The 25,916-nt window shown below is 42.8% G+C and overlaps 1 protein-coding gene across 7 annotated transcripts in view; it reads right to left on the bottom strand.

The window, feature by feature from the left end:
• LOC106601728 (C-Jun-amino-terminal kinase-interacting protein 4) overlaps nucleotides 1-25,916 on the bottom strand; it is a 50,036-nt gene that overhangs the window by 23,303 nt on the left and 817 nt on the right. For 4 of the 7 annotated variants that reach the window (XM_045715488.1, XM_045715486.1, XM_045715485.1 and 1 more), the window contains exons 2-6: nucleotides 14,012-14,132; nucleotides 7,284-7,354; nucleotides 6,543-6,637; nucleotides 2,322-2,472; nucleotides 206-292 (exon numbers count right to left, since the gene is read on the bottom strand). In XM_045715488.1, coding sequence (XP_045571444.1) covers nucleotides 206-292; nucleotides 2,322-2,472; nucleotides 6,543-6,637; nucleotides 7,284-7,354; nucleotides 14,012-14,132 — 525 coding nt within the window. The remainder of the gene's footprint in view (nucleotides 1-205; nucleotides 293-2,321; nucleotides 2,473-6,542; nucleotides 6,638-7,283; nucleotides 7,355-14,011; nucleotides 14,133-25,916) is intronic. The other 3 variants (XM_045715490.1, XM_045715489.1, XM_045715491.1) reach the window with 1 other exon arrangement.

The raw sequence follows: 25,916 nt of genomic DNA on the forward strand, positions 1-25,916 counted from the left end.
ATGGTTGCATTGGGCTCAGGTGGTCTGTGAAGTGAGGGACTTTGAATAATGCGCAAAGGGATGCTGCTTGCTCTGAAAAATTGAAACAGCACACTGAAGACAACTACTAAAGCCCACACACACACACACAACATGGGGCTCCCCATGGCATGTACAAGCGGCTTGCAGTGACGGTTTTCTTATCCACCACCACAGAGACAACTACCTTGCAGTCGTCTGGGCGTGAATTCTCCCAAGAGATCTGCAGCGTACTGTAACCATCCCTTTTCTTTGGGGGGTCGTCTGCATCCAACTGCTTGGGAAGAGAGTTACAATGAAGAAGCGCATTTCTGCAGAAGCACTGAGGCAATACACACTGCCAAGCGTGCGTGTGTGTGTGAGTGCTCGTGTCGGTCTACATTGCTCACAGCTGGTGATGTTTGGCTGAAAGTCAAGGTTTTTAGATTCAACATGTCAGAGGTTTTGAGGTGACCGACTAGCCCAGTGACTACCATCTCACCACAGCTGACTGAAGCCATCTCACCACAGCTGACTGAAGCCATCTCACCACAGCTGACTGAAGCCTATGAAGTCCAGTCACTGAACCGTACAGAAGAACCGTATTATTGTGTCAATGAAGTTTAGGGTTTGAGTTACTCACATACTGACTCTTGGGGTTGAACGCTTATGAGGTCGCCCTTATTTATGGGAGAACCCAAAAACCCTGAACACACTCGAATTCCAAACTAAATCTGAAAATACATATGTTCACATCTTTCATTGGTGGCTGCTATCTCCCTTTTCTAGGTTCTTCTGTATGGGTAAGAAACAGGTTATTGCAATGAATGATTCCGATACTATTCTAAAAGTCCAGGCATCAGAAGCAGTGGTAATCTGGTTGAAATGGCACACAGCATTTGGTTCATGGCTGCAAGACATATGTTTGCTGTTTGAATTGACAGCTGGACGAGAGAGCAGTGCTCAATCAATGGTAGTGAGTGACCGATGGCATTTGTTAAATGAACTCAGAGCAGTTCATCTGAAGAGAATACATGTCAGAAAACTATGGTCATGTCAACATGGGGTTTGCACATAGCCCCCAACTGGTTCTAATGACATAATTTCAGCCAGCTTTGACCACTGGGACTGAGTATTTTTAGACTATATAAAGAAAACCAATACAGTCTATAAGAGATACCACTGTCACTACACTTACAGATCAACAATAGACGATTCCATAAAGAAAAAGCTATTTCTAGGTTGGCCATACCATAAAATGTTATGTAGTAGAACATTTTGACAATCAATACAACTACTCATTTACAAAGAGTCAAAACATCCAATCACGTGCCGGCCTGCACTCTCTCTCCCCCAGTGATTGGGTGCCTGCCAGCAGCCTCTATCCCAGAATGTACCACGGCACAGACCATCTACCCCTCGTCACCGAGACCATGCCCCACTTCTGAACGAAGCGGAGCAGCAGCCGAAATAACACAGGCACCCTTAGGGTATTTTACCATCACTGAAGAGAAAAATAGATATGTATACAGACTCCATGCAGTAATATTCAAAGTGGTGATGCTTATTCCTACCGCTTATGTAAAGGAAGTGCAAAGCCCCTTTCAGGACGGTACAATAACACACTGTAAGTCTTTGTGACTGTGGGTCTGTGGGGGAGCGTGACGGCATTTGGTATACTACTGAGAATCTCATTCAGTGCCAGAGAGCGATGATGTCATTATGTTACCATCTGACAGACATCTAACAGGATGAGGACAAATGACTAAATAAGGAGCATTCTATCCTGCTAAGTTATGCATATTCATAAAGTTGGCCCTCTGAAACATGCTCTGAATGGCTGGTTTGGGGGTTCATTTGCATATGTACTGAGGAGGAGGGGAGGGCGGTTGTATGAATACACAGAAGCCCCTGTCAGATCCTTCTAGAAGACATCACAGAGGGGTGCCAACTCTCTCCCCTCTCAGAGCCCTTTCCAAAGACCTCTTCATTAGGCATGCTAAGCGTGCCTTGTCCAGAGCCCTGTGCTCTAAGCACATGAGGGGGAGGAAACAATAGGAGGCAGCCACTTCAGACTATTGAGGTGCACCCTTGCTCTCTCACATTGTGCGTGATTAGTCCAAAGCCCCCCTTCTTGCAGAAAGAGGCATTTCAAATGTATTTGAACAGGGCCCTATAGCCTCACCCAGGCAGAAATAAACAGACTCAGGTTTATTCAAATGTATCTGATCATTCAAATAGACAGTTTCATTCCCCCCCTTTTTTTCTAGGCTGTGCCAATCACATCTCCATGTATCTGTTATCGAGCCGTCCCCATTTCCCACCTTGAGGCTGGCATTGGAGCGCGGACGCTCCAGGTCGTTGAACCTCCAGGCCTCTGCGCCCGGCGTCTCAGAACTGGCCTGGAGGTCAGGGGTCAGAACTGACCCCCTTCCTGAGATGGGGAAGACACCCAGAGACATGGGACGCTCTTTCCTAGAGAGACAGAAGAGGGTCAGTCAGATTATACAGTGTGAGGGGCATGTTGAGCATGACTGGCTACACTAACTACACTATAAATATATCTGGCCATTCGTATTGACAACGTTTAAAAAACATTCTGATGAGCTAGTTAAAAAGCTAAGACTTAAAGTGGGCTTATTTTTTAGAAACAGATCTTGCCTCTCCCTTTTTTTTCTACTGTATCATTGATTGTATGTTGTTTTACTCCATGTGTAACTCTATGTGTAACTCTGTGTTTTTGTATGTTGTCGAACTGCTTTGCTTTATCTTGGCCAGGTCACAATTGTAAATGAGAACTTGTTCTCAACTTGCCTACCTGGTTAAATAAAAGGTGAAATAAATAAATAAAAAACAGTAGGAAGCAGATTGTACAGTCAACTTTACTGCCAGTTGTTGACTATGGTGACACCATTTACCAGAATGCAGCAGCCACTACTCTTTAAACCTTTGGATGCCGTCTACCACAGCGCCGTTCGCTTTATCACAGGTGACAGTTTTAATACTCCTCACTGCATCCTGTATCAAAAGGTTGGCTGGTACTCATTAAAGTCCTATAGATCACTTCACTATTCCCTTTTTGTTTACAAAGCTCTACTAAACAAATTAGGTGAATCCGCCTTCGGTTTTAATGCCCCCCATTTTTGGAATAACCTGCAGAACTCCTGGTGTCCTGATTACCTGGTTCCACTAGGGCAGTTTAGGAGTCTAATGTTGAATTGGTTAAATAGGAATTGCATTTGTCTTGATTAAATGTCAACATTTAATCTGATGTTGAAGTTGTAGTTTTTTAAATTGTAACCTGTAGTTTTTAGAAATGTTTTATTGGAATGTTAATGTTTGGTCTCAATGGGCTCCCCTGGTTAAATAAAACATTTAAAAATATATACTTTTAGAATGTTCCAAGTCATCAAATTCCACCTGCTATAAATAACAGATGTTATAATCATCTACAGGTAACTGCCAAAGTACAGGAAACACCAACATAAAGTGTCTTAATAGGGTGTTGGGCCACCACGAGCCAGAACAGCTTCAATGCACCTTGGCATAGAGTCTACAAGTGTCTGGAACTCTATTGGAAGAACGTGACCAAATTCTACTTCAAGAAAATCCATAATTTGTTGTCTTGTTGATGGTGGTGGGAATTGCTGTCTCAGGCGCCGCTTCAGAATCTCCCATAAGCAGTGGTGGAAAAAGTATTCAATTCTCATACTTGAGGAAAAGTAAAGACACCTTAATAGAAAATCACTACTAAGGTAAAAGTCACCCAGTAAAATATTACTTGAGTAAAAGACTAAAAGTATTTGGTTTTAAATATACTTAAGTATCAAAAGTAAATGTAGTTGCTAAAATATACTTAAGTGTCAAAAGTAAAAGTACAAATAATAAAAAAATTCCTTATATTAAGCAAATCAGACAGCACAATTTTCTTGTTTTTTATTTTATTTACGGATAGACAGGGTCACACTCCAACACTCTGACATCATTACAAACAAAGCATGTGTGTTTAGTGAGTCCGCCAGATCAGAGGCAGTAGAGATGACCAGGGATGTTCTCTTGATAAGTGTGCGAATTTGACCATTTTCTGTCCTGCTTACCATTCAAAATGTAACGAGTACTTTTGAGTGTCAGGGGAAATGTAAGGAGTAAAAAGGACATCATATTCTTTAGGAATGAGGTGAAGTAAAAGTACATCACCGGGGCCAAGCTTCCTTCCATCCAGGATCTCTATACCAGGCAGTGTCAGAGGAAGACCCTAAAAATTGTCAAAGACTCCAGCCACCCTAGTCATAGACTGTTCTCTCTGCTACCACACGGCAAGCGGTACCGGAGCACCAAGTCTAGGTCCAAGAGGCTTCTAAAAAGCTTCTACCCCCAAGCCATAAGACTCCTGAACAGCTAATCAAACTCCTTGCATTCCCCCCCCCCCCCTCTGCTGCTACTCTCTGTTATTATATATGCATAGTCATTTTAATAACTCTACCTACATGTACATATTACCTCAATTACCTCGACACTGGTGCCCCCGCACATTGACTCCGTACCGGTACCCCTGTATATAGCCTCCACATTGACTCTGTACCGGTACCCCCTGTATATAGCCTCCACATTGACTCTGTACCGGTACCCCCTGTATATAGCCTCCACATTGACTCTGTACCGGTACCCCCTGTATATAGCCTCCACATTGACTCTGTACCGGTACCCCCTGTATATAGCCTCCACATTGACTCTGTACCGGTACCCCCTGTATATAGCCTCCACATTGACTCTGTACCGGTACCCCCTGTATATAGCCTCCACATTGACTCTGTACCGGTACCCCCTGTATATAGCCTCCACATTGACTCTGTACCGGTACCCCCTGTATATAGCCTCCACATTGACTCTGTACCGGTACCCCCTGTATATAGCCTCCACATTGACTCTGTACCGGTACCCCCTGTATATAGCCTCCACATTGACTCTGTACCGGTACCCCCTGTATATAGCCTCCACATTGACTCTGTACCGGTACCCCCTGTATATAGCCTCCACATTGACTCTGTACCGGTACCCCCTGTATATAGCCTCCACATTGACTCTGTACCGGTACCCCCTGTATATAGCCTCGCTATTGTTATTTACTGCTGCTCTAAGCTCTTACTTTTGGGGGGGGGGGTATTTTCTTAAAACTGCATTGTTGGTTAAAGGCTTGTAAGAAAGCATTTCACTGTTGTATTCTGCGCATGTGACTAATACAATTTGATTTTCTTTGAAAAGTTGTCAAAAATAATAATAGTAAAGCACAGATACCAAAAAAAATGACTTAAGTAGCACTTCAATATATTTTTACTTAAGTACTTTTTCATGCTCATCAACTCTGTCTCCCGAGTGGCGAAGCAGTCTAAGGAACTGCATCTCAGTGCAATAGGTATCACTACAGTCCCTGGTTTGAATCCAGGCTGTATCACATCAGGCTGTGATTGGGTGTCCCATACGGCAGTGCACAATTGGCCCAGTGTTGCCCGGGGTAGGCCGTCATTGTAAATAACCATTTGTTCTTAACTGACTTGCCTAGTTAAATAAAGGTTAAATAAAAAAAAGTCAAATAATCAAACCACTCATCCCCTGTGGATGGGTCATTGTCATCCTATGGGGGCATAGCCATGGTAGCCAAAATAATGACCTGGCCAGAATATTTATGCATGATGGGATGTTAATTCCTTAATTATCTCAGGAAACAGACCAGTGTGGAAGTACCGTAATTTCCGGACTATTGAGCGCACCTGAATATAAGCCGCACCCACTGAATTTAAAAAAAAGTATTATTTTGAACATAAATAAGCCGCACATATTTATGCAGGTGCCTACTATTTAAGCCGCAGGTGCCTACCGGTACATTGAAACAAATGAACTTTACACAGGCTTTAACGAAACACGGTTTGTAACAAAAATAAATAGGCTTTAACGAAACACGGCTTGTAACAAAAAATAAATAATTAGCAGTAAGCTTTAGTTGTCTTTTTGCACTGAGTCGATTCCTAACGCTGCTGTTTCCAACGTCTTATCATCGACTCATTAAGACCAAGCTCCCGTGCAGCAGCTCTATTTCCTTTTCCAACAGCCAGATCAATCGCCTTCAATTTGAAAGCTGCATCATATGCATTTCTCCGTGTCTTTGCCATGATGAGGGTGACAAAATGACTACCGTAATCAGAATGATGGGAAGTTTGTGAGCGCTCGATTTAATCTAAACAGTAAACCAAAAAGTTGTTTGACCTTAACCCGTTCGGCAATTTCATTGGTCTAATGAAAGCTTCATGCCGCCCAAAAACTGAGCACGTCACAGAATTAGTTTTTTTCGAGAAAAAAAAATTTGAAAGCGGGAAAAATCCATATATTAGCCGTGTCATTGTATATTAGCCGCGAGGTTCAAAGCGTGGGAAAAAAGTTGCGTCTTATAGTCCGGAAATTACGGTACCTGTTTTCAATAGACATTGTACCCTCATTTAATCAAGTGTTTCCATTATTTTGGCAGTTACCTGTATAACACCAAGACTTACCTGACTCTGCCCACTGTTCCAGAGTCTGAAGTCTCTACTACACTCATATGGTGGAGCTTGATCCTCTCTACATGCTCCATGTAGTTATGGATCATCTGTAATGGACAGAACAGACAGGTTAGTTCTACATGCTCCATGTAGTTATGGATCATCTGTAATGGACAGAACAGACAGGTTAGTTCTACATGCTCCGTGTAGTTATGGATCATCTGTAATGGACAGAACAGACAGGTTAGTGCTACATGCTCCGTGTAGTTATGGATCATCTGTAATGGACAGAACAGACAGGTTAGTGCTACATGCTCCGTGTAGTTATGGATCATCTGTAATGGACAGAACAGACAGGTTAGTTCTACATGCTCCGTGTAGTTATGGATCATCTGCAATGGACAGAACAGACAGGTTAGTTCTACATGCTCCGTGTAGTTATGGATCATCTGTAATGGACAGAACAGACAGGTTAGTTCTACATGCTCCGTGTAGTTATGGATCATCTGTAATGGACAGAACAGACAGGTTAGTTTTACTTTTGGTACTTGAAATCTTATTCTTAGACAAACACAGATTGGAAGAGTTCCCTCTCTTTTTTCTTTCTCTCTCTTCCTCTCCCTCTACCTCTCCCTCTACCTCTCTCTCTACCTCTACCTCTCTCTCTACCTCTCTCTCTACCTCTCTCTCTACCTCTCTCTCTACCTCTCTCTCTACCTCTCTCTCTACCTCTCTCTCTACCTCTCTCTTTACCTCTGTGTGTCTTTGATGGAGTGAGTTGAACTCCTTCTTCAGCTCAGACTCTCGCTCTTCCATCCTGCCGACTGAAGGAGAAGAGAAGAACATCAGTTTGTCAGACAGTCAGATTATCAGTTTGTCAGACAGACAGTCAGATTATCAGACAGTAAATCAATCAGATTATCAGTTTGTCAGACAGTCAATCAGTCAGAGTATCAGTTTGTCAGACAGTCAGTCAGATTATCAGTTTGTCAGACAGACAGTCAGTCAGATGATCAGTTTGTCAGACAGACAGTCGGTCAGTCAGATGATGTCAGTCAGTCAGTCTTATCCAACGCCAGTCTAGTCAGCTGTTTAATGAGTAGCTGTTCTTATAAGGAAACACACAGACATAGAGGCTAACCAATGAGTCATTAGTAACACCATATTGTGACAAAAGGTAAAGCTTCAATGACCACACAAATAGAACTGCTCTGAACTGAGATAAAATACTTTCATATTCTTGTGTTTCCAGAGAGAAGACTGTGTCTGTTATCAACGCTGTTATAGCCACTACAGCCAGCCCACATTATCAACATCAATGAAAAGCAGCCCAACATGGAAAGATGTGGGACTAGCTATACTCTACTCCCTGTAATGACAATGATCTGCCACTAGGTGTCCTCAGTTCAACAGTAATAAGCCATCAGACACTAGAATGCTGTGTGACGCCAATGGGGCGGGGAACTCACAGTACTGAGAGGAGGTAATCTCTCTCAAATGATTTTAAATAGGCCCGATTTAAGACGTAACAAAAAACCCTAATCCTCCCATTAGTCTGTATGGTTTAGCCTAAACCTGGCATTGAGCAGCACAACAGCCAGAGCACAGCACAGGGATACTATCAATTACACTGACATTAACACTCTTCAAACGCTGCTGGGACACTGGTAATGTTTGAATTGAAAATACTGCTGTGATGTTATGGTAATGTTTGAATTGAAAATGCCATGACTATTCTAGAGGGATTCTGTGTCTGTTTCTGATGTGAAAGGAAAATAAGGGCGGGGTAACTTCATGTGATGAATTGATATGTGCTGTTGATGTATACTGATCAAACAGAGCATCTCAACTCTGTGTCTAGATGAAACAGAGCATCTCAACTCTGTGTCTAGATGAAACAGAGCATCTCAACTCTGTGTCTAGATGAAACAGAGCATCTCAACTCTGTGTCTAGATGAAACAGAGCATCTCAACTCTGTGTCTAGATGAAACAGAGCATCTCAACTCTGTGTCTAGATGAAACAGAGCATCTCAACTCTGTGTCTAGATGAAACAGAGCATCTCAACTCTGTGTCTAGATGAAACAGAGCATCTCAACTCTGTGTCTAAATGAAACGGAGTTGAAGCGGCTAGAGGTTTTCATGGTGATGTTCTGGTACAGGGGTAACCCTACAATAATCTGTAAAGTCAGATCATTGCGTACTGGGAGAATGATGTAACATGGGAACATGGCACCACTACAACAAGGTCAACAGTACCATTTCCATGATGTAGCCTACTGGCACTAGGAATGCATGTCACACAAGGCTGTGGTGGGGGCCATTTATGATGAGGTCATCGGACTGGCAGTGCAGTGCAGTCCAGTAGTGGGTGCAGCATGTCGTTATTCATGGGTCTTCATTACAGCATGATCAGATCCTCTTTGGTGGATGAATTCCCTTTGATCAGCATAGCAGGGACCAATGAATTAATTCTATCTGACTGTATATTACATGATAAGGGCCCCATCCCCATCTCCCTAATTAACATCATCTCCATGTGGTGTTATTGATATTATATGAAGCCATTACACATCTCCTGAATGAGGGACCACTACTCCACATCACATAGAGGAGGACAGGTTGTTCTGACTCCAGATTAGTTAGTTAGGTAGGTAGGTAGGTAGGTAGGTAGGTGGTGGGTGGTGGTGGTGGTGGGTAGGTAGGTAGGTAGGTAGGTAGGTAGGTAGGTAGGTAGGTAGGTAGGTAGGTAGGTAGGTAGGTAGGTAGGTAGGTAGGTAGGTAGGTAGGTACCGTAATTTCCGGACTATTGAGCGCACCTGAATATAAGCCGCACCCACTGATTTTTTTATTTTTTTTTTATTTTGAACATAAATAAGCTGCACATGTCTATAAGCCGCAGGTGCCTACCGGTACATTGAAACAAATGAACTTTACACAGGCTTTAACGAAACACGGCTTGTAACAAAAATAAATAGGCTTTAACGAAACACGGCTTGTAACAAAAATAAATAGGCTTTAACAAAACACGGCTTGTAACAAAAATAAATAGGCTTTAACGAAACACGGCTGAAACACGGCTTGTAACAAAAAATAAATGAGCAGTAAGCTTTAGTTGTCTTTTTGCACTGAGTCAATTCCTCACGCTGCTGTTTCCATCGTCTTATCATCGACTCATTAAGACCAAGCTCCCGTGCAGCAGCTCTATTTCCTTTTCCAACAGCCAGATCAATCGACTTCAACTTGAAAGCTGCATCATATGCATTTCTCCGTGTCTTTGCCATGATGAGGGTGCCAAAATGACTACCGTAATCAGATGGGAAGTTTGAGAGCGCTCAATTTAATCTAAACAGTAAACAAAAAAGTTATTTGACCTTAACCCGTTCGGCAATTTCATTGGTCTAATAAAAGCTTCATGCCGCCCAAAAATTGAGCATGTCACAGAATGAAAAAAATTTGAAAGCGGGAAAAATCCATATATTAGCAGCGTCATTGTTTAAGCCGCGAGGTTCAAAGCATGGGAAAAAAGTTGCGGCTTATTGTCCGGAAATTACGGTCGGTAGGTAGGTAGGTAGAGTGAGGGAAAAAAGTATTTGATCCTCTGCTGATTTTGTACGTTTGCCCACTGACAAAGAAATGATCACTCTATAATTTTAATGGTAGGTTTATTTGAACAGTGAGAGACAGAATAACAACAACAAAAATCCAGAAAAACACATGTCAAAAATGTTGTAAATTGATTTGCATTTTAATGAGGGAAATAAGTATTTGACCCCTCTGCAAAACATGACTTAGTACTTGGTGGCAAAACCCTTGTTGGCAATCAGAGAGGTCAGACATTTCTTGTAGTTGGCCACCAGGTTTGCACACATCTCAGGAGGGATTTCGTCCCACTCCTCTTTGCAGATCTTCTCCAAGTCATTAAGGTTTCGAGGCTGACGTTTGGCAACGCGAACCTTCAGCTCCCTCCACAGATTTTCTATGGGATTAAGGTCTGGAGACTGGCTAGGCCACTCCAGGACCTTAATGTGCTTCTTCTTGAGCCACTCCTTTGTTGCCTTGACCGTGTGTTTTGGGTCATTGTCCTGCTGGAATACCCATCCACGACCCATTTTCAATGCCCTGGCTGAGGGAAGGAGGTTCTCACCCAAGATTTGACGGTACATGGCCCCGTCCATCGTCCCTTTGATGCGGTGAAGTTGTCCTGTCCCCTTAGCAGAAAAACACCCCCAAAGCATAATGTTTCCACCTCCATGTTTGACGGTGGGGATGGTGTTCTTGGGGTCATAGGCAGCATTCCTCCTCCTCCAAACACGGCGAGTTGAGTTGATGCCAAAGAGCTCCATTTTGGTCTCATCTGACCACAACACTTTCACCCAGTTGTCCTCTGAATCATTCAGATGTTCATTGGCAAACTTCAGACGGGCATGTATATGTGCTTTCTTGAGCAGGGGGACCTTGTGGGCGCTGCAGGATTTCAGTCCTTCACAGCGTAGTGTTTTACCAATTGTTTTCTTGGTGACTATGGTCCCAGCTGCCTTGAGATCATTGACAAGATCCTCCCGTGTAGTTCTGGGATGATTCCTCACTGTTCTCATGATCATTGCAACTCCATGAGATGAGATCTTGCATGGAACTCCAGGCCAAGGGAGATTGACAGTTCTTTTGTGTTTCTTCCATTTGCGAATAATCGCACCAACTGCTGTCACCTTCTCACCAAGCTGCTTGGCGATGGTCTTGTAGCCCATTCCAGCCTTGTGTAGGTCTACAATCTTGTCCCTGACATCCTTGGAGAGCTCTTCGGTCTTGGCCATGGTGGAGAGTTTGGAATCTGATTGATTGATTGCTTCTGTGGACATGTGTCTTTTATACAGGTAACAAGCTGAAATTAGGAGCACTCCCTTTAAGAGTGTGCTCCTAATCTCAGATCATTACCTGTATAAAATACACCTGGGAGCCAGAAATCTTTCTGATTGAGAGGGGGTCAAATACTTATTTCACTCATTAAAATGTAAATCAATTTATAACATTTTTGACATGCGTTTTTCTGGATTTTTTTGTTGTTATTCTGTCTCTCACTGTTCAAATAAGCCTACCATTAAAATTATAGAGTGATCATTTCTTTGTCAGTGGGCAAACGTACAAAATCAGCAGGGGATCAAATACTTTTTTCCCCTCACGGTAGGTAGGTAGGTTGGTAGGTAGGTAGGTTAGATCGGCTCTCAGATCTGTATGTAAGAGTATAGGCTATGTAAATACTGCATTATTGAATACTAGCTAACTGTCTTCTGATCTCCATTCAGGTCTTCCCTGTCTTAGGTCTAATTAGCCAGAGCCATATACTGTATGTGCTATACAACTGCACTCATATACCATGTATACTGTACATGTCTAGCCTGGTGCCTAACCGTCACCATATGGATGGATTGATTCATCACATTTTTTAAGCATCAGTGCAGTGTATTACATTAACATACACATTGTGGTGGAAATACTTCCTAGCCATTCATACGAACCACAGTGACTGTGGCCAGCTATGGGAGGGGCCTTTCTCTCTGCCTGCCCTACAGGCATCCGCAGGACAGCTATGCGGTCCTTCTCTGAGGAGTGGCGAGAGTGGGTATGATGTAGACCGAGTTAGTGTGTTTAGAACGTTGGCTCACTCTGTTGGGTGGACTGGGTGAGAGGAAGAACTGCATCTATGCAATATTCTGCTTCTTTTGACAAAATACAATGAACGCCATTGCTAAAGAAACCAAGAGTTGTGTCTGCAGATCAGGGTTGGGGTTTCAGAAAGCAAACCAAAATCCAATTTTCATAACTGAAAAGCATTGAAAATACTTGGAATTTCAGTGTACTTCCAGAATTTACTGGAATTGACCACAACCCTGCTGCAGATACACACCATGTCTAAACAGCAGTCCAGTGTACCATTGTCCTGCAAAGTAACCACGGATCTGAAAGTCCACTCATCTTCTCCTTTCATACAAGCTTCCCAATTGAAGTAGGAGGGCAAGTAAGAGAAGATGCCTGCAGTTTAAGACTATCCACACAGAGTAGCTTGTGGGCTACTCTACACAGAGTAGCTGTGGACTCTGCCCTGGTCGGAGAACGCCTGTCTGGAACAGCATAATGACCCATGAATTATTCACCACAGACTGGGTGTGGCAGCAGCCAGGGAAGCGTGCTCTACAGATGGTTAACTACACGGATGGGACTCGTGACTGTTTATACACACAGGGCGTGTGCCGTTACGATCTGCATTTCCCAGTCCTGGATTGCCAGTGTGTTTCTGCTTTAGCAACTGTTTAGCATGACAACAATAAAAGAAATGGCTGAAGCAGGAACTGGCAGTCAGATTGTCATTTTCCTAAGACTGAAGAAAAACAGCAGTATGTCAGTTTATGAAGCTATGGTCCTCTCCTCCTCAATAAGTCATTGCTAACAGAGGTTTGAGCTATCACATCAGACTGTGGATGCATGTGTTCCCTAAAGGATGCCACTTAAAGAGGATGGGAGTAACAGTAATCCTGTAATCCCATTACTGTCACCCAAAAAGAGTGTGAATGAATGTGTGTGTGTGTGTGTGTGTGTGTGTGTCTAATTAATTATCAGAGGGATTAATGGGAGACGAGAAAAGCGGAGGCAGAGAATACCATGGAAATACATTTGCACTGGGCTCCATGGAGATGCTATATATGGACTGCTGTGTGCAAAATGATGTGAAATGCATGCATGTAGGTGTGTGTGTGTGTGTGTGTGTGTGTGGGTGGGTGGGTGGGTGGGTAATGTATGTGTGGATTCAGTGTGAGAGGGAGAGAGGAGAAAGAGGAGTGCGATGGTGAATCCCAAACCACCTCCTCGCCCCTATCCAAATCACTCCGTTGTCACGTGTTGCTGACGAAACTCTGAGGGTGACTTCCAGAGAGTGGCGAGGGGATCAATAAACCCATCAACGTCAGGACTCACTCCTGACTTAAATGATGCAATTCATGTTCCACTTTTAAATAATAAAACAAGCATGAAATTCAAATGAACAAATCCACCCTGTCGTTTTACAAAATCTAAACCTCAGCAACAGTTAAACATTTAATTTGGGAGGTATTTCATCTTTTACATGTGTCAAGTCTCGACATTAGACATAAACAAATGCATAAGGCACGTCTCTCCATTCTTTTGTGTGAAATTGGGCAAACTCAAAAATAACACAGTGCTTTATGGGATTGCACTTTGCTATGGAGCAGGCAGTGTTGCAGGCTCAGTCGAAGTGCCTACCGGAGGGGCTAATAAGCCCCTACACCCTCGATAGTTTTCACTCACTCAGCTTTAGGACACTTGTGCAAATGGTGGAGGTGCGTGTGAACGCGCAAGTGGAGGGTAAGGGGTTGATTTGGGATTCAGCCTCTGTGTGTGTGTGTGTGTGTGTGTGTGTGTGTGTGTGTGTGTGTGTGTGTGTGGTGAGTGAGTGGTGTGTAAACTTACTTTGGTCTGCATAGTTCTTGATCTTGAGCTCAAGCTGGCGGGAGTGGGACTCCATTCTGCCCACATGGTTCTGAAGGTCCTTCTTCTCCTGCTCCTGACTGTCCTCAAACTCCATGAACTTCTGCTCAGAGACACACAGAGGACTCTCAGTAACTCTCTCTCATCAGTAACATATATACACACACACAGACCACTCTCTCACACCACACACACACACCACTCTCTCACACCACACACACACGCCACACATTGCGTAACACAGTTTAAAAGAGACACTGTGAATATAGGAAGAATTATTATTTGACCAAATACAGGACCACCCTGTACGTTATGCAGAGGGGTACATGTGTATCTACTGCCACAACATAGTATAGACTACACTCTAAGAAGCAGGATGTCTACTACTACGTTACACTCCCACAGGATAGAGAGACCAGGATCTGGAAGTCTTCTGTTCACCAGGAAATGCAGGTCCCCTCCCCTCCCACATCCTCCTGGTGTGTCAGAGAAGTGTGTCCTGGAAAGAAAGCCAGTGTGTGTGTGTGTGCTTTCCACATCCTGCCAGCTGTAATCCTTTACTCTAGCCTGCTCTTCAGTACTCTCCTTTCTTCTTTTCTGTTTTCACATTTATAGATGCATTGAAATTAGAGCTACCTACAGTACATCAGATAATTATCTTTTTTCATCATTAAACAAAGCCATGACATTCTATAGAATACATTTCTACCTGTAACGTTCAACACAGCTAGAAAGGCCGCAGCTAATCATCTGGCCACCATACTGTATTATCCAGGCCTTCTGTACTCCTCTCCCCTAGAAGAACAAACCAGGGAGCGCAGAGCCGCTGGAAAACGTGTGGCAAGACAGCATTTGCCCCAGTACTTCAATCTGGTGTGAATGCAGCGGCATTGAACACGTTTACCAGACAAATTCAATAGTTCACGTCATAGAAAAACATTTTGCAACAGAAAAGAAAGCAGGCATTTCTTATTGGACTAGTTGACATAGTACCTCCCCCAATTTCAGCCTTTTTGCATGTTTTAGTGAATAAAAAAACCCTGTCCCTGGGATTTCACGTGGTAACCCCCATGCTCGCTGTGACAGGTGGATTCACTTGTCAGTCACAGTGGTCTCCTAGCTACAGCCTACAGAGCCTAATCAACCACGCCTCTCAGCAACTAGTTTGGTTGCACCAGCACGTTGTTTTTTGACTCTGCACTTGGTTTATTTCTTCGCTCACGCTCCTCTCCAGTGTGGAATCCTGGAGCAATCTGACTTTGTGGTCGTGTTATCTAGTGGAAACCATCCTCATGAGAGAGCGAACACACAATTTCATGGAAAACAAGGCATGTGTGAATAAAAGCAGTTAATAAAAGCAGTTTAGTCATCTAAAACTATATAGAATGATCCAGTCTATAGCTAGCTAGTAAACAAAACTACTAACGTTAGCTTTAGAGTAGCCTTCCTAGATAGCTAGCTAGCTAACGTCAGCTAGCTAGGTTGATGCAATCATGCAGCCAGTAGCTAACATTATGATTTAGACTCACTGAATAAATGTGTTTGGCACAGGATAAAGAAGATGAAACGATCTGCTGCTGCTACCCAAGGACAATGGATACGGAAGTTCTTGGAAAGGTTAGTCAGACAGTTTGTTAGTCCAGTAATGTTCGTTGACATATTTTATTTGCAATGCTGGTGATTATTCACATTTTTGCAAATTTCACTGTCTTAAAAGTAAAAATCCTACAAATTCCACCACAGAGCAGTCTACAGACAATATGAACCCACATTTGTCCAACCATAAAGAGTGATTTTTTTTCTCAATAAAATCTACTTCATGAAAAGGGGTACATTATTTTCAATTAAAATGTTGAAAGTTGATTTAATAATTGAATATGGGTTTGACTGGCAATCAGTTCCTACTGTGAGCACCAGGGAACCAACCTATGCAGGGAAGGATGGACACAATAAAGAGGAGAGGATGCATATGAGGAATCACAGCGTGGAACATTCCAAATCCCCATGATTCATAACACCCCTCATCGGGACTCTGGTTAATGCGGTTCAAGAGTTAGGTTGCGTCCCAAATGACACCCTATTCCCTATGTAGTGCACCAAATGGGCCCTTAGGGCTCTGGTCAAAAGTAGTGTACTATATAGGGAATAGGGTGCCATTTGGGACACGGGCTGCCTTGTCATCCTCTCCACTGCAGCACTTTAGTTATCTAATGTTGTTCTTCTGAACGAGGCCCCTTGGCCTACCCAGAGATACTTCTTGAACCGATGGTTAAAATTGCATAATTTGTTTTGGAGTACTACCAGTGTCAGTTTGTGTCATCTGAAACGTTGGTGTTTTATCGACCGTCTCATGTCCCAACAATGTGTTGTTGGAAGCCGTGCAGTGAGTCTAAGCAAGCAGAGTCTCGAAGGGTGAAATATGTTTTCACTGTCGATGGTCGAGAACATCTCAACTCAGCAAAAAAAGAAACATCCTCTCACTGTCAACTGTGTTTATTTTCGGCAAACGTAACGTGTAAATATTTGTATGAACATAACACGATTCAACAACTGAGACATAAACTGAACAAGTTCCACAGACATGTGACTAAAAGAAATTGAATAACGTGTCCCTGAACAAAGGGGGGTCAAAATCAAAAGTAAGAGTTAGTATCTGGTGTGGCCACCAGCTGTATTAAGTACTGCAGTGCATCTCCTCCTCATGGACTGCACCAGATTTGCCAGTTCTTGCTGTGAGATGTTACCCCACTCTTCCACCAAGGCACCTGCAAGTTCCCAGACATTTCTGGGGGGAATGGCCCTAGTCCTCACCCTCCGATCCAACAGGTCCCAGACGTGCTCAATGGGATTGAGATCCGGGCTCTTCGCTGGCCATGGCAGAACACTGACATTCCTGTCTTGCAGGAAATCATGCACAGGACGAGCAGTATGGCTGGTGGCATTGTCATGCTGGAGGGTCATGTCAGAATGAGCCTGCAGGAAGGGTACCACATGAGGGAGGAGGATGTCTTTCCTGTAACGCACAGCGTTGAGATTGCCTGCAATGACAACAAGCTCAGTCCGATGATGCTGTGTCACACCGCCCCAGACCATGATGGACCCTCCACCTCCAAATCGATCCCGCTCCAGAGTACAGGCCTCGGTGTAACGCTCATTCCTTCAACGATAAATGCGAATCCAACCATCACCCCTGGTGAGACAAAACCGCGACTCGTCAGTGAAGAGCACTTTTTGCCAGTCCTGTCTGGTCCAGCAACGGTGGGTTTGTGCCCATAGGCGGCATTGTTGCCAGTGATGTCTGGTGAGGACCTGCCTTACAACAGTCCAGGCTCTGAGCACTGATGGAGGGATTGTGCGTTCCTGGTGTAACTCGGGCAGTTGTTGTTGCCATCCTGTACCTGTCCTGCAGGTGTGATGTTCGGATGTACCGATCCTGTGCAGGTGTTGTTACACGTGTGCAGGTGTTGTTAGACGTCGTCTGCCACTGCGGGGACGATCAGCTGTCCGTCCTGTCTCCCTATAGCACCGTCTTAGGCGTCTCACAGTACGGACATTGCAATTTATTGCCTTGGCCACATCTGCAGTCCTCATGCCTCCTTGCAGCATGCCTAAGGCACGTTCACGCAGATGAGCAGGGACCCTGGACATCTTTGTTTTGGTGTTTTTCAGGGTCAGTAGAAAGGCCTCTGTAGTGTCATAAGTTTTCATAACTGACCTTAATTGCCTTCCGTCTGTAAGATGTTAGTGTCTTAACGACCGTTCCACAGGTGCATGTTCATTGAACAAGCATGGGAAACAGTGTTAAACCCTTTACAATGAAGATCTGTGAAGTATTTGATTTTTATGAATTATCTTTGAAAGACAGGGTCCTGAAAAAGGGAAGATTATTTTTTTGCTGGGTTTATATGTGATGCATTGTGGGTAAATGGTGACTGACTAATTTACAAATAATAATGAGTAGGCCTAGTTACATATGATGCAAGGAGATTTGTAGATGAGTCAGTCACTACTCTGATGAACAAGCCTTGGCTGTGTCTTTGCTTCACTAGGCTGGCCAGCCATGATAATAACAACATTGTTAGACAACAACACAAGGTTAGTGGTTTTATAACTTACACATTAAAAAAACTGTTACAAAGTCTACTGTGTATAGTGTTAAATGTAACCCTGCCTTACATAAAGCTTACAGAATGAATTGCAGAAGAGCATCTTAACTCAGATGACATAAAATGTATACTTTCTACATTGAAACCTGTCTGTATTTATTTTTCAAAGTTAACATTGTGTGTGTAGAGTGTAATTAATATTTAAAGTAATTGTAACCATTCTTTGCAGAACGCTCAGCCCTGCTATAGTAGTTCACTAAACTACAGAGTATGTTGTCCACTGAAGTTGTTGTCTCTGGCTCTTTTGATATTATATTCAGAATGAATAACAACCAGGTTTGTGATAGTTTGAGCCACCTTAGGTCAAGATTGTTCTCAATTCACATGACCAGACAATTAAAACCACAGGCCTATAGTCATAACACAGATGAAAAGGGAAGCTATGTATAATAATAATATTTTGTCATAGCCTAAGAATAGGACCCAGAGTTTTACCTGACCAGGTCATGATCAGGAAGAACTCCAGGCCCCAGAAAAGACACATTTTGCCACACCGCTTTTGAACTGGTGGTGCCACCTCTGAGGGAGCGGACATTGTTTGCATCCATGTGGATTCATAGTGATTCAAAACATTGGCTAAGGATGAAGTATTACTTGCCACATGTCTGTAAAGTGGCAGTTTATCCCTACACCATAGGGATGAATGTCGAACTGGAGTGAAACCTACTTACGCTCACTCACATTTCTATAAACAGTCAAACAGTGTATCAATCATTTTTACAAAGGGAACTGCGTGATAAACTACTATATCATGGAGACTTTATTCCTCATAGTGGTGAGAAGATGCACACACCCAAACACCCTTTTTTATTTTTCTAGGTTTGTGTTTTCGATTTGAGCGATCTGTTAAATACTGACAACAGAATCAATGCGTGGCAGAGTGGCCTATAAAAGCTGAAGAACACATGCACATCCAGGTACTTTTGGCTGATGAAGACCTAAGGGTGGAAACGTTGATATAATAACATCACCAGGGAACATGAGCAGCAATGTGGCGTTTTCCTTTTTATATTTCAGAGTGGCCTATAAGACATTAGGGGAACAGATGTTGCTCTTTATTTTCTCCTGGATAAAATCCAAGAGGGTTTGACAAACCATTCCCTTGGAAACGGAGTAGGTCAATATTGAGTAAAATGGGGAAGGTTTATGGTGCATCACCAGGCCCAAGAGTATGTAATAGAAGCCAAGGCAGAGGGAAGTCTCTCCCTCTCAGTGAGCCCTGGCCATCACAAAGGATCACATGACCTGAAAATCATAACCCGCACAGCCTACTATACGAAAACCTCGGTCCCCACCGCTCCTCCTCCTCATCTGCATATTTTCTGGGGAACACAGGGTTTCCTGGGATGAAGAAACCCAAGGCAGGCTGGAGGAGTGTGTGTCTCAATGTTTCTGTGTCACAGCCTGGACAGAGCGGAGGGGCCTAAAACAGCACCACACGCTGAGTTTGCTCCAATGGGACTACAGAGAGACAAATGGTCCGAGTCACATCCAACTCTCCCTCACTAAGACCCAGGGCCAGGCAGCAAGAGGTCCAACAAACACACACCTGGAGACAAACCAAAACACACACAGAAATAGGTCAAACCAGACTGGGCAGTGCTGCAAGTGAAGCCCCGCAGTCTTGGACGAAGTTGTCTGGAACCACTGATCAAAGCTCAGTTTAGTCATTTTGACCCCAAATGGCTGTGGTAAAAATTGTGGTAGGATAAGCTTATCCTAGGTCTGCTGTAGGGGCAAGGCAACCTTTAGCTCTATGGTGATCGTTCTGCCCACTGTGGTAGGGTCATGACTCTGTGTACGGGCCTGGACAGATGCTAAATTCCTCTTCTATTCCTGATGCCTATTTCTTTACCTTTACTAGAGGGAGGGGCTTAATATGTTACCTTTACTAGAGGGAGGAGCTTAAGATGCATATCCAAAGCAGTTGAAACGATGCAGACTGACGGATGGAACTTTATTCTCACAGTATTATACACTCCGGATTATTTTAGAAAATACATATTTGAGTAGTAATGTCATGATTACTCAAGTAACAACTCATTCAGGATGATACACTGAGAAAAGGTGTGACTACAGAAATAGCATGAAAGCCCTTCATACTGCAAGTGCCAGTAAAACACAGTTCTGTTTTATCTCCCCTCTTCTCCTCTTCTCCACTCGCTTGTCCTGTCCTCTTAATTCTGTTCTGTCCTTTCTCACCTCATCCTCCCCTCCTCTCTCCATCCGATGAGCAGTCTTGATAAATTGCTGAGTCACTAAACCTGCTGCTTCTGAGGCAGAATACAGCATCTTCTCTGTGTGTGTGTGTCTGTGTGTGTCCAATGTACCTTTCCCGATTAGGAATGTTTGTCTGATTCACTTCTCATAAATGTAAATGTGTAACTACTCATTCATAAACAGTTTCAAGGGTTTTTCCTAGACTACAATAGGTAATTGCAGCCCACTTATGGACGCTGTATAATAGCCTGACTGTTTTTGTCTATACTCTTGTCTGATTACTGATGCTTTAGTTTAGAGCAGTGGTCACCAACTGATTCAAGATCACTTTGAGTCAAAATGCAATCCGAGATCTACCGCTCAGATTTTTTTTTTAACCTGAACCTATGCAACGTCAAGCAATTAAAAACAGTTCTGTAACAATGAGGTTTGTGCAGTAGACTATAGACCCAATACATCATCACTGCATATTGACTATCCTTGACTATGCAAAATTGTCCTACTCAAGAAGGATCATGGTTGTCAGTTATAAACAAACAATGTGAAAGGAATGAATGACAGGAAGAAGTAGCCTTCACTATTCTGTGGGGTTTTATGTGGCTGTATGACAGACCCGCTTGTATTATGATTCAGTGTGGGTTAGTATAGTGTCATGATGTTGACCTGGGGGTAGGTTTATGACCCCCCCCCCATAAATACCTTTCTCCCTTCCCTCTCTCTCTTGACTCTACAGAAGGACTCTTGAAGAGCCTTTGTTAAACATACAGAGTCTGGGAACATCAAAAGGTGGGGGGGGAAAGGAACCATATTTCGGTAATCCAACCAGTTGAAAATATGTGTTTGTACTTAAGGAATATGAGGTCAGTTGTCATCTGAGACATTCTTATTAATGATAGGATGACACACTATCGTGGAAAGTCTACACATTATAGTTATCAGATTCACATGGAATTATTGTGCAATTTAAATGTTTAAATATGAAACTATTTGTGAAAAAATGAAATGTAATTTTAGCTTCCAAATGAGAGAATTGGGTTTTCATAAGGTTAAAGCTCTGCTCAATCAGTGCCCCGCCCCTGTGAAGAGACATGGGTTATAAACTATGAAACACACCCTTCTCTCCCTCCACTATATACAGTGGGGGGGGAAAGTATTTGATCCCCTGCTGATTTTGTACGTTTGCCCAGTTACAAAGAAATGATCAGTCTATAATTTTAATAGTAGGTTTATTTGAACAGTGAGAGACAGAATAACAACAACAAAAAATCCAGAAAAACGCATGTCAAAAATGTTCTAAAATCATTTGCATTTTAATGAGGGAAATAAGTATTTGACCCCTCTGCAAAACATGACTTAGTACTTGGTGGCAAAACCCTTGTTGGCAATCACAGAGGTCAGACGTTTCTTGTAGTTGGCCACCAGGTTTGCACACATCTCAGGAGGGATTTTGTCCCACTCCTCTTTGCAGATCTTCTCCAAGTCATTAAGGTTGAGGCTGACGTTTGGCAACTCGAACCTTCAGCTCCCTCCACAGATTTTCTATGGGATTAAGGTCTGGAGACTGACTAGGCCACTCCAGGACCTTAATGTGCTTCTTCTTGAGCCACTCCTTTGTTGCCTTGGCCGTGTGTTTTGGGTCATTGTCATGCTGGAATACCCATTCACGACCCATTTTCAATGCCCTGGCTGAGGGAAGGAGGTTCTCACCCAAGATTTGACGGTACATGGCCCCGTCCATCGTCCCTTTGATGCGGTGAAGTTGTCCTGTCCCCTTAGCAGAAAAACACCCCCAAAGCATAATGTTTCCACCTCCGTGTTTGATGGTGGAGATGGTGTTCTTGGGGTCATAGGCAGCATTCCTCCTCCTCCAAACACGGCAAGTTGAGTTGATGTCAAAGAGCTCCATTTTGGTCTCATCTGACCACAACACTTTCACCCAGTTGTCCTCTGAATCATTCAGATGTTCATTGGCAAACTTCAGACGGGCATGTATATATGCTTTCTTGAGCAGGGGGACCTTGCGGGTGCTGCAGGATTTCAGTCCTTCACGGCATAGTGTGTTACCAATTGTTTTCTTGGTGACTATGGTCCCAGCTGCCTTGAGATCATTGACAAGATCCTCCCGTGTAGTTCTGGGCTGATTCCTCACCGTTCTCATGATCATTGCAACTCCACGAGGTGAGATCTTGCATGGAGCTCCAGGCCGAGGGATATTGACAGTTCTTTTGTGTTTCTTCCATTTGCGAATAATCACACCAAATGTTGTCACCTTCTCACCAAGCTGTTTAGCGATGGTCTTGTAGCCCATCCAGCCTTGTGTAGGTCTACAATCTTGTCCCTGACATCCTTGGAGAGCTCTTTGGTCTTGGCCATGGTGGAGAGTTTGGAATCTGATTGATTGATTGATTGATTGATTGCTTCTGTGGACAGGTGTCTTTTATACAGGTAACAAGCTGCGGTTAGGAGCACTCCCTTTAAGAGTGTGCTCCTAATCTCAGCTCGTTACCTGTATAAAAGACACCTGGGAGCCAGAAATCTTTCTGATTGAGAGGGGGTCAAATACTTATTTCCCCTCATTAAAATGCAAATCATTTTATAACATTTTTTACATGCGTTTTTCTGGATATTTTTGTTGTTATTCTGTCTCTCACTGTTCAAATAAACCTACCATTAAAATTATAGACTGATCCTTTCTTTGTCAGTGGGCAAACATACAAAATCAGCAGGGGATCAAATACTTTTTTCCCCCACTGTAAGCCCTTTACGAAAATATAACTTTCTGTTCTGATGACATTAGGGTGACAGTCCTATGTTGAAAGTGTTCAGATAATAAGCTGTTCCGGGTACATTAGGGTGAGAGCCCTATATTAGAAGGACATAGACCACCTACAGAACTAAGCCAACCTCAGCAAGAACCTAACGAAATTAGCATCAAATTTCAATGTGAAGGTGACGACCTCCATGCCAGAAGGATGAAATTCGACTATACCAGCCAGAATATAGCATGAGCTAAAAGTATGGCAACTTGGTATGAACTTTGAACTCTTATTCACTCCAGAAGTGATACCTCCTAGCCGTTGAGTTGTCAGCGGCCGCTGTAAACGTGGGCTAGGAAAGGACGGACAAAGGACTCTTCTAACAAACAACACAATACTACCAAGTATCCAGTTTACCACCAGAGATACTCTTCAAAGGACAAGGAAGATCTCTGTTGGGCAACACGGCCAGCATCTACGACCAACCTACCGATGCATAGCTCAGAGTAAATATTTATTGCATTCTCCTTTTTCTAATGGACGGTAATTTAGAATGCATAAGATACTGTATTTACGATAGCATAGCTTCTCCCTTTGTTCCTCAGTCTTCCCGCTCTTTCACTCAAACCCAACGCCCTTTCCTTTGTGTAACCTGCCGTCATACAGGTTCCGTCCCCCAGGGACGTTTTCTTGTAGGACATAATTAATATTCAATGTATGATCCATTCTGTGTATATGTAATTCTGTGAGATTATTTAGGTATTTAGTAAATAAATAATTAAACCAAAGTTTGTATTGCTGATTCAACTTGTTAGCCAGGGTTCGTGAAGATAAGCAAGAATTCTACAATGTTCAGATGAGACTGAAACAAGGTGACGATTAATATTGACTGCTATTGATGTAAAAGATTACTAGGTCTTTAAGAGTTTATTTGGAAGATAACAGCTCTATAAACATTCTTTCGTGGTGCCCCGACTTTCTAGTTAATTATCTACCTGATTAGCTCAATCAGGTAATATTAGTTACAGAGAAAGGATTTTATAGAATAGCATGTCATATCATTTAATCCGGCATAGCCAAAGACACGACAATAGGCTAGTGACTCTGGATAATGTATGCATCCCTCAGTTCTCTTCAGTGTTGTAGTAGCCTACTCGAGTCCGGCCTAGGAGTGTCTCGGTCTTGTCTTGGTGTCAGATACATTTTTACTCGTAATTTCTTGCCGAGACCAACCAATACCAGGGAAGTGAAAAAACTCATATCAGATCCCATAAAACCGCTTTGCCAGGCTAAATAGCCACACTCCTTTCATGACACATTAATATCTTGTTGTTACTTTTGTTAAATCATTTGTATACATTTTAAATGGCTTTTACAGATTGGATGTTTTACAAGAAAAAGTACTTTTATTCATGGTTGTTTCTATTGTTTTTAACAACATGCACTTTTTAACAAATGTAAATGTAATATTCAAATGCTGTTTTTATGCTTTTATGCAGTTTTTACGTGTATAAATGTTGTACAAATATAAATGAGCTGTTTTTAAAGGAAATGTAATAATAACACTTTTCCAACAGGAAAAAAAATATATATCTTATCGACTATTTTCTGGTCTTCCTACTGTACTCTTAACATTACTGTCCTTTACTTTCATTGAAAAATATGTGCCTCATCATTTCCTTGATTTGCTGGTAGGGAAGAGTGGGGATCATTGTTTGAAAGTGTCTCACTCTGAGAGGAGGGAGGGAGCAGCGGTGAAGCTTCCTCTCACCTGACTTACCGTCCCTCCTCTCTCCCTCCCTTCACTGAAAAAAGAGAACAGTCTTCCAGCTGATGGCGAAACTTAAGTTGCACTGCATTATTTCTGCACCAATTCATGTTGTTACTCCTATGACCAGAGAAAGTTAAATATCCCTTCATATTAAAAAAGACAAGCCTCTAATAATAACGGAATAATAATATGTCAATCATTATTTTAATTATGTTGGTAACCCATTGTATAAAAGTGATTCAAAGCCAGTGTTTTGAGGATATATTGGCATGGTAATAACACCCATTCCAATATATCCTCCAAACACCGGCATCTCGAGCATTATCACTTCATTGAGAGGCTTTGAAGCCACTGGTCGGCCATATTGGTACTCCCTAGTAGGAGCAGTCCTCCATTGGAATTAATGGAATTCTACAGTATTTCAATTAAATGTTTAGAGAACAAAATTACATGGAATTAAGTAGGGGTCAGTAACATTTGTAGTCTCTTTTACAAGTGCCAAGTACCAAGATGACTGCTAGGTGGTTTAAATACAGCACCCCCTGTCAGTCATCCAGAGTTTATACACATCACTGGTCTAGACAGGAGCTAATGGCTGTGAGAGCAGAACACAGGTGGGATGTTTCTGATGCCATGACTGGATTTACCGTGACAGGAAGACCGTTCTCCCAGTGTCTCTGTTTATTTTTGGAGAATAAACAATATACTAAAGATATTTGCATGCAAAGTGATAAGAGGCTGACAGCTGTTTTTGCAGGCCACAATAGCCAAGCAGGCAAACAGTCTGACAAAAAAGGATGGATGGTTGATTGTAACTGGGGGCTACATCCTCTCATGGCAACATCAAACGCGCACCTATAAACTTGGAGGAGAAAAACATATTGGTCGCAGGCATTCTGTGTGTTAGTGCGTGATGAAATTGAGGCTACTGTGAATCAAGCCACAATGGATGGGTATGATACTGTTAGCATGAT

This window comes from Salmo salar, chromosome ssa03 (genome assembly GCF_905237065.1).
Source record: "Salmo salar chromosome ssa03, Ssal_v3.1, whole genome shotgun sequence".
NCBI classification, from domain to species: Eukaryota; Metazoa; Chordata; class Actinopteri; order Salmoniformes; family Salmonidae; genus Salmo; species Salmo salar.